We start from the raw sequence: 9,659 nt of genomic DNA on the forward strand, positions 1-9,659 counted from the left end.
TATTTGCGCTTGTACAAGTTAATTGTTCTTATTAGAATACCAGTTGTTTTGTGAATAGGAAAAAAAATCGATGCGAAAATTATTTAGGAGCAGAAATTTCATATGTTGAGAAATGTACATTGAATATTGATTGATACACGGTGCTGGAAGCATCATAAGAACAGAGAGAAAGGCAATATAAACAAAATATTTAACAAAAAATACAGTCTGTTAAGCTAGCACTTTATTGTCCAAGATTTTCATTCGTAGAAAAGATCTACACCAGTATTTCCGCTATTTTTCTATAAAATATCCATTAAAAAAAAAAAAAAAAATTGCACAAGATATGAGTCTTTCTATAGTTGTCCACTGGCTGTGATCTTGACTTCTTTGGCGGTCTTGCCACTTTGAGATCCAACACCCTCGATTTTCTTTACAATGTCCATTCCTTCAACAACACTGCCAAATACAACATGTTTGCCATTCAACCTGTTGAAAAGAGTAAGAAAACTATAAATTTGAGAACATTTTTCCGTAGTAAAACTATGAAGTAATATATGACGAATACTAATTCTATTATTAACCATTTGATCATTTCCAATAGGCATTTGTAGTTTCCTGTTTGAATGGCCTCTACTATTCTTGATATATACATTATTGAACATGGATTTCGAGCTCAAGATTTACCAGCATGCACTCAAATGTATGACCAATGTATTAATTTAAAATGTAGTAAAATACAACAAACTCTGTAGTGTTCACTTATCAACTTCCTGTTTATATTTAATCTAATTTTTTAAGCACTATGATCATTCTGTCAACAGGAAGTTGATTATCCATGCATGTGAAAATCACAGTACAGATACAAACTAAGAATAGCTGGATTCCATTTTTCAGAAAGGCTTTGATCTTGGATAAAAAAAATCTGGGGGAAATGAAGACCTATCAGTGCAAGTACAGACAGAATTCACAGGATTGCAGTACATGAATATATATATATATATATACTTACCATGTAGTTTCTGCTGTGCAGAGGAAAAATTGTGATCCATTAGTGTTTTTACCAGCATTTGCCATGGATAAAATTCCTGAAATGCAATTGATTTGAATGTTAATTTATTTTGCAATTTCGTCTTCCACAGGTTATGGTAAATGTCTCTTAAAACTATAAAACATAAAACTATAAGACATGAAATTGAAAGCAAAACCAGGAAACAATAAATATTAACCCTGATTTAGAGAATACAGCATTTTACAGAACTTGATGACACATTTCTTTTTTAAGTATGATATTCAAGTAAGATGTCATTATCGATTATGATTTCATTGACTTATAATTTCTATTAATTTGTCCAGGGACGTATATAAGTCCTTGATTTGTCATTGAGAACAAAAATGTTTCTAAAATTGAACAAATAATCTTTTAGTTCAATGTGTGTTGCATGCAACTCTCCTCACGCAAGGCGTTAAAATTTGAATTCCCTTTCAATAAAATTTAGTTGCTGAATATGTATACATCTCGTTCCCGAACAGTCATCCCTCTTTAGAATGACTTGTACTGATGACCATATTTCTACATATGACAGTGTGAACCTGTGGAGGAGATTGATCCTCCATTTCAAAAGTTTGAACAGAAATTCAAACGAATTTTTACCTGGACCAGTATGGTTCAGCTTGAAGTTCTCGTCCTCAAATTTATTGCCATAGATGCTTTTGCCGCCAGTTCCGTCTCCTCTGGTGAAATCTCCACCTTGACACATGAATCCTGGAATTACTCGGTGGAATTTGCTTTCTGCGAATCCAAAACCTTTTTCACCAGTGCAGAGAGCTCTGAAGTTTTCTAAAAATTAAGAACAGATTCTTGTAAATAAATTATTTTTCCAAGGACATAATACTGGTAGTGACTGGGTTTTTTTTCCCAGACTAGATTTTCTTAATATTGACTTTTCTGCAATTGAAAAAAATCCTGGAACACAAGGTTGAGCAGTAAATGTAAAAATCTCTTGTTAACCCTTTATTACATCAAATAAATTTAAGACAAGATATTCCTAAGATATTCCTTCAAGTTTTCATATTTGTTATTGGATACAAATTTTATCAAGTCTACTGCAGACACTTTGAAGTTTTAATTTTAGTACTACACAGACGTCATTATGGAGTATAGTGGGTGGCGTCAAAAGTCGTCACTATGCAGGAAAGGGTTAATATGTGTAAAGCTTTAAATATACGTTACGCACACATCATAATATCTTGCTAGTTTATAAGATACTGGCAAAAGGGACATAATCCATACCTCGTTAGCCCAAAATAAAAGGGAGCCACACCCTTCTGCCCTGACGCTGTTTTCCGAAAAACCCTTGCACTGTTTTTGGTAAAATTGCCCTTTGTTTCATCGATTTCTTATCAGAAGTTAAATAAAATATATGACACCTGGTGATTGCCCCCAGGTAACGAGGTTAATCATGTCATTACAATCAATTATTGTGGATAAGACTTCAAAGGTGCTATTAATTACTAGGTAATTTAATTAAGCGGTGCATTATGTTTGCGCGCATTTTTTGGGCAGGTAAACTCAGGTAATAATGCTTATTTATCTATTAATTTGTTCAATTATTTTGTTGTCTCTTTGACACCTTCCCCATTTCCATTGATGATTCTTAATGTTATCATAAGGCACATATTTTGAAAGTATTCAATCAGTATTTTTTTAGGGAAAATACAGGTAATATATGCTTATTTATCTATTAATTTGTTCAATTATTTACAAGTACAACAAATGTATCAGTACCCCTTCCTTTAGTGTAAGTCTCATAAGCCCATTCATATACATGTATTGTAACTTGACCGTATTAAAAGCTATAACAGAGTTTTTACTTGCTTTTAGAATTCAATATGAACAGTATATAATTTGACTGATAAACAAACTATTTTTTAAATTAATAATTGATTAATATGAAAATACAAATTTTTTTTAGTTATTTATAACTTAATATAATTTTTATTTATATTTTTACCCGAGATTACCTGTAAAATAAATGCGCGCAAATGTAATCAAAAGCTGCGCACAAATGTAAAATATTTTAATCCCCAAATGCGCGCAAACGTAGTGCGCCCTAATTAAGACAATGTACCTTTTTGTCATAAATATGCTGAATGGGCATTTGCTTTTCAATCTCCAAGTCACAATGGAAGAGTGTATGAATAAAGACTCATGAATTTAGAATTGAATTGAAGTAATCAAAATAAAACTATTCCTTCACAGAAACATCGTCCATCTCAACTTGTGAGCGACAAGCAGACGTAAACAAGTTGGAAATTAATTTTGGAGTTACTTCCCCTGAAAAAGCTTATTACAAAATTGTGCTGCTAAAATATTATCAAGAACTAAAAATAGGAAAAAATAATCAATTGAATACAAAATTATATATAAGAATGTTACCTTTAGGATATTAACTGTCTTTAAACATACAAAAAAAATATATTGCAATTTATTTTTAATAATCCTACTTTTGGCAATCCATGTTTTATACATTCTCAAGAAAGAAATATTAATAAAGTTATTGTTTGGATGGTGTCAAGCTATCAACTTAAAAAATTGGAAGTGTGCAGTTAAACTCTCATAACAAATGAAGCTACACTAAATAATACATTCCTGAAAAAGGGTTTTGAGGGCCAAGCTCTAGATAAAAATTTTGAAAATACAACTACTCTGTCATGTACATGTATGGTAAACTAGGAGATGTTTAGTTTATGTTCTTTTTTCTTTTTGGAAGGAGAGGGGGTGGGGGATAATAGTAAGTTTATTTTGCCTCTTTTGGTTAAAAGTATGAATGTGTATTGCCATGTTTTATGAACAAGTAGTATGAATGACTTTTCTTCTGCAAATTTTATAGAATAAATAATCAAAACAACAACATATGCATCTTTACTAACAATATATACTGTAAAAAAATATGTGAACTCGGTGATACACGCAGGGACGTAGACAAAAGAAATGAGCAGTGGTTTCTCCTATCATAAAAAAGTGCCCTGCCTTCCACTGGCACCCTGTCCCTTTTGAATTCTAGCTGGAGCACTGCATACAATATAAATTGATTGACTCTCTTCTGAACGCTTATTGGTCTAGTGTTGGATTTCATTTCATTGTATTAAATTTGAAATATACAAGGGTTGTTCAAAATAAGATTTTCCATTCCTATCGGCAAAAAATTGTGAGAAAATTTAAGTTGCTTTTCTTCTGATTGGATGTTGTTAATAGTTATAATGTTGAGAATTTCAAGATCAATGTCTTGCGGTCACCTTCTGTTTTGACCTCACTCAATTAAATAGAAAATTGAAATATACATACCTGCTGTTTTTGGCACAACATCAGCTCTCAACTGAAAAGAGAAATATATGTTAGGCTGTAGTTTTATTTTATTTCAGGAGAACAAATTTGGATGCTTTAAATTTTTTGAAAAAATTCCAAGTATTGAGAGCAATTTTAAGATTTGGCCGCCTCAAAAATTAAGGGAATGTTTCATCCCTCCCTGCCAACTGTCAATATAAGCTGTAGATTTCCACCATGAAAGCTGAACTCCCAGATGGAAATTTTGTAAGAGCAGTTTTGACCACAATTTTAAACAAAACAGTAAATTTTACAATGCCAATGGCTATAGGGTTTTAAAAGTATAATGTATGAAGTAGCTAAACATCATTTAAATACATTTGAACACTCCTTTGCCGATTTTAAGGACTTTAAAAGAGCTCTCTTGCACATAAAACTCCCATGGGCATTTTTAAAAGTTGGCAGGTAATTTTGTTGTCCTTTATAGCTTGTTTCGGTGTGAGCCATGTTCCGTGTTGAAGGCCGTACATTTAGGTAAAGGAAGAGGAAGACAGGTTTACAGCAGTGACCAGAACAGCTGATGTCTATTATATTTTGTCATGTTTCTTTTAGGTCATCTTCGCTAGCCAAGGGTTACGATCCACTCCCGCTCTCTTCACCCTTGGCGGATTGAGCCAACATTTGTGATAACAATGTTGCGCCATCTATCGGAAGATAAAAATAACGCCAATTCTGAATACATTAGTCTTGACCAATGGTAGCACTTGAACTCTTCAATTTGGAGGTAAAAACACGGTAGCGTCTAGATTCTACACACTTGGTAAAGCCGGAAATGGAAGCATACGTCAACATTCATGCATTTGTGCATGAAACATACACAGGAACTTCTATTTGTTGATTAAAAACATTCAAGTTTTCACTAAAAATAGTCGTATGTTTAGGGATGTAAAGGCTTGTTGCACAAAAAACACGTGGCAATTGTTTACAAACATTTTCTACATTTACACGTGATCATGTTATAGGCGTATTTTGATTGGATGCAGCGAGTTTTGACTGCAACCAATAAAAATCCTTACCTTGTGTCTCCGAAATGTTATCTCAATCCGCCAAGGGTGAAGAGAGCGGGAGTGGATCGTAACCCTTGGCTAGCGAAGATGCTTTTAGGTAAAGGCAGAGGAAGACGGCCTATAATGGTTTACTTTTATAAATTGTTATTTGGATGGAGGGTTGTCTCATTGGCACTCATACCACATCTTCCTATATCTATGATATATAAAGAAGAATCAGGTATCTATGGTTTAATATATATGGTATTTTCAAATTTCCATCGATTCCAAAAGTTTGACATCTCTTTCCTGCTTTGAGTATACAGAAATAATGGTGATGCAAGCCTGACACTGGTGAAAGACAGTAGTTCCAGGAGAGGAAGTTGGGTATCTTCTGAATAGACTAATTAGAACTGATAAAGAGATTTATAGGTGGTCAAATCAAAACCAATCGGGTAATGCACAGCTTCATCAGCCACTGGGGACTCCATGCCACTGTATGCCAACTCATGGTGAGGATGGCAGAATCTCAAAAATGCTCCTGATTAGGAATCCAGAAAATAATTCATCTTTAAAAGCAAATTTAAGTTGAAATGGCATGTTTTTAAGTTTATGCCTCCAAAGAAATTGATAGACAGATCTTTTTCTCATTTCTCGGATAGGCAGAAAAAAGGGGGATATCAAAATTAAAATTTTGGCTTAGTAAAATAATTTAGAAGGGCATTTCAGTGATTACAGGCACATTAAATATGAGGTAGATTTCTTTACTTAATGTGGAAAAAACTTTGAAAAATAGGATTCAAATATGAAATCGCCAGTCATGCAAAAATTATGCGAGACATTACATTAAGTCAATACTTGTGTGAATGTATGAAGTAGATTTTAAAGTGGCTCTGCCGTGCATGATAATCCCTTAGAAGGTCTGATGTACTAAACCGGAAGAAGAAATAAACACGCGGTACAAGCAACGGGTGAAAATGAATATCCAATCCGCGCAGCCTTCACCTTGTACATAGTCGGCACTTATTTTTTGTTAATTCTAATTAATTGTAATTCGGCAGCTTTTTTATACAACTTCATACACGGTCTAATTCAAGTGCCGAAAATTTAACAAAAATATTGCGTCCGCCTTATACAAGTTTACAACGCGATTCTTTCACTTTTCAAGAAAGCCGGCTACCTTCACTTGCATGGTAACACAACAAATACCGCTGGTTATAGAAAATAACGTAACAACATACCTCCATAACAATTCTACCAGCTGGACTGCCTCCAATTGACATATCGAAAAAACATTTTGGGTTTGCCATACTTGATAATCTCCTGAAAATCAGGTGAAATGAATGAGTGAGCGGAATTGTGATGGCGGGATTCTCGAAGCCGGTAGAAGAAGGAAGCACGTGGTTTCTCTAGAAATGAAAACGAGTTTGATGAAACGAGATTGATTTTTATAGTCTGTTTCATATTTGGGTTTTAAAAGGGGTCATATGAACTGTTTTCATTATAGTTTATAAACCCTCGCTTCGAAATAGTATCACCACTACATTGTACAACCACAATTTTCATACACTGTAGATTTCTTCTGGTGTTTTTTTTAAAATATAAACTGAAATAAGGGTAAAAACTAGATCTGAATTTGTTTTTTTCCGCAGAAATCTCAAATTTTGAGAAACAACATTTTATACCGAATTTTCAACCAATATTGATACAAATGTTATGAAATGTAATTAAATTGATTTCAAATGATCTAGCTATTATAGTGGAATGATTTATTTTGGTCGTAACATTTTCGTTATAAAACGGCTTAAATTTTTTGGAGCAAATTTTGTTTTTGCTTGGATCGCACAGGCACTTGTCTCAAAAATAAAATAAAATTCCTATATACCTTAATATTAAGGTATATAGGAATTTTTTTTTTGAGACAAGTGCCTGTGTTGGATCGCCATGAAAATTGATAAAGAGGTATATTTCAAAGCGAATACTTAGAAATTTTGAAAATGTTGTAAAACTGCCTTTCTTTTGTGAAATCCCACATTTAAAAAATTGAGGATTATCTTTTTAGGATGTTAGGATTTCGATCAATGAAGACTGATATATAAAGGTATATTTGGCATTGTACAAGACCATAATTTTTTTCTGATTGTCAATGAAGACTTTACACGAAATCCGGCGTTATCGACCAACTTTTCTTACGGTTCAGAAGCATCGTTTCTTCTTAAACATTTTCTCGCACAATGTCTGGACATCGGTGGACATGCAACCTTGCCAACAAAACTCGCACCAGAACGAAACAGCGCTTATTTCAAATATTCCCAAAATTAAATGCAGTTTTTTTTTAATTAGACAAAGGTCCTTCAGTATAAGAAAATTCAAGTTTGAAACAAAATTACTAGATTTACAAATGAAAATCAACACTTATACTATATAAGGTCATAAAGTAGACAATCAATGAACAAAAGACAAACCCGGGTACATATATAATAATACACATAACTGTACTAACAATAGACCATCAACACTTAAAACTATATTCAAAAGTGAATTAAAAACATGGGTCACGGAAAACATGCAGGGCCGACATCGGAGAGTGAAGAGTATTGCTTCTTGCATATGACACTCGCCGTTAAAAAAAAATGATATGAAGACGAGCTTTTGTTTCAACTTTTAAATTTCCAACATGAGGCATTTGTCTCCATGTAGTTACGCTTTAAAATCTGTGTTCCCCCCATTTCACCTCTGACCACACAGATGGGACTGATTTGAATCTAACAAGTCATTTTTTAAGTCGAACCATTTGATTAGATTGCTCTCTACTCCTCATTGCACAGTGAGCTTCTCTTTTGTTTGCTGTTTGTGAATGTGTATTGTATGCGCGTCATCATCATTGTCCTAAATTTTCATTCTTTTTAACATAAATAATGTTATGGCGTGAGGATTTTATGACAAAAAAATATGTTTTGTGATTTAATTTCTAACCGCAAAATGTGCATTGCATGTACGCACATGTAATGCAATTAAACATTATCGATGATTTGCCTTGAAATGGTGAACAGGAATAGAATCTTAGATGGATTGTTCAAACAGAATTTGCCCATGCCATATCCCATGCCAGCATATTCCACTTATTGAAAATTTAAATACTGCCCGTGTTTCACCACTATATAAGTAAGCTTTTTAATATAAGGACGATATATATCATCTGCCACAGCACATCCTCACGAAGAGCGACTTCAATTCTATTTCGGATTAACGGTCTGTCGGACCGTCGGACTAACAGACTGTCAGACTATCGCACCATCGGGCAACTGGACTGTAAAAATTCTGGGGTATGGATTATAGCTATATATACGCTCCCACTTAATCCATAATGGTTTATATGTTAGTCTTGGATACACATGATTTTTTTTACTTGTTATTGGCTTTGACTGACTAGATAAAATTGAGAATGAAATAGATGCACTCTTCAGTGGCGGTGCTGTTTTTGATCTGGCGAGTTCATTAAGCTCTCTTCAAATATTTTTTTGTTTAGTACAAACATATCTTATTAATTAAATTGAATTTTAATAGTATAAACAATTTAGCATTAGCAGATTAATTCAAATGAATAATATATTTGATACGGAAACAAACTGTTAACTTGTTCAACCCCTCACATTCTGTATGTGCCTGTCCCAAGTGAGGAACCTGTTATTCAGTGTTTTTTGTTGTTGCTATACATCATTTGTTTTTTGTTTAATTTATTTTATTGTTATGTACATTAACAAACAGAAAAACAGTTAGGTAGTTTTTCATGATTAGCTATGCGGTATAATGTTACTCATTGCTAGTGACTTTTGACGCGCGTTTTGTTGCAAATACATAGATTCTTTTCTCGCCCAAACAGGGAACAAATTCTTGGAAATGTAAACAAGGATTACAATCTTATTAACATAGTTCTCATCACTTGCTCCTCGATTTTTTTATATTTCGCCGTGTGACACATAAAAAAATCGAGGAGCAAGTGATGAGAACTTATTTTAATAAGAATGACCGGATTAATGGTTTGAGTACGATTCATAAATGTCGTTTGACTTTGCTGGTAAATGGTGCTGCTTAATACCAATTACTTGCCTTTCAAGACACACAAAGCGCCTTTGCCCTAAACTGATCATGGTACATAAACCCAGCATCTTGAAAGAGGAATGGAAATGCTTGTTTATTTCACATTGGATATATGTATAGGGGGAGGTTATGAATATCACAAAACATGTTCCACCGAATTATGAGTCTGTCCAAAGTATGGAACCTCCACGGCTCTAGCCTGTTTT

At 33.5% G+C, this 9,659-nt stretch overlaps 1 protein-coding gene across 1 annotated transcript; it reads right to left on the reverse strand.

The window, feature by feature from the left end:
* Positions 1-201: 201 nt before the first annotated feature.
* Positions 202-6,780, reverse strand: LOC134724842 (peptidyl-prolyl cis-trans isomerase-like). Its single transcript, XM_063588135.1, has 5 exons — positions 6,594-6,780; positions 4,328-4,358; positions 1,634-1,819; positions 992-1,067; positions 202-468 (listed from the first exon to the last, which is right to left on the reverse strand). The coding sequence occupies exons 1-5, from the start codon at positions 6,660-6,662 to the stop codon at positions 336-338; spliced, it is 495 nt and encodes a 164-aa protein (XP_063444205.1). The 5' UTR covers positions 6,663-6,780; the 3' UTR covers positions 202-335.
* Positions 6,781-9,659: the final 2,879 nt, after the last annotated feature.

This window comes from Mytilus trossulus, chromosome 7, assembly GCF_036588685.1.
Source record: "Mytilus trossulus isolate FHL-02 chromosome 7, PNRI_Mtr1.1.1.hap1, whole genome shotgun sequence".
NCBI classification, from domain to species: Eukaryota; Metazoa; Mollusca; class Bivalvia; order Mytilida; family Mytilidae; genus Mytilus; species Mytilus trossulus.

Excerpts from the sequence above, each read along its gene's own strand:
- LOC134724842 (XM_063588135.1), bottom strand. The coding sequence starts at position 6,662 with ATGGCAAACCCAAAATGTTTTTTCGATATGTCAATTGGAGGCAGTCCA. Across the intron at positions 4,359-6,593 it reads CTGGTAGAATTGTTATGGAG|TTGAGAGCTGATGTTGTGCC; the intron begins GTATGTTGTTAC and ends TTCTCTTTTCAG. Across the intron at positions 1,068-1,633 it reads GCTGAACCATACTGGTCCAG|GAATTTTATCCATGGCAAAT; the intron begins GTAAAAATTCGT and ends ATTGCATTTCAG.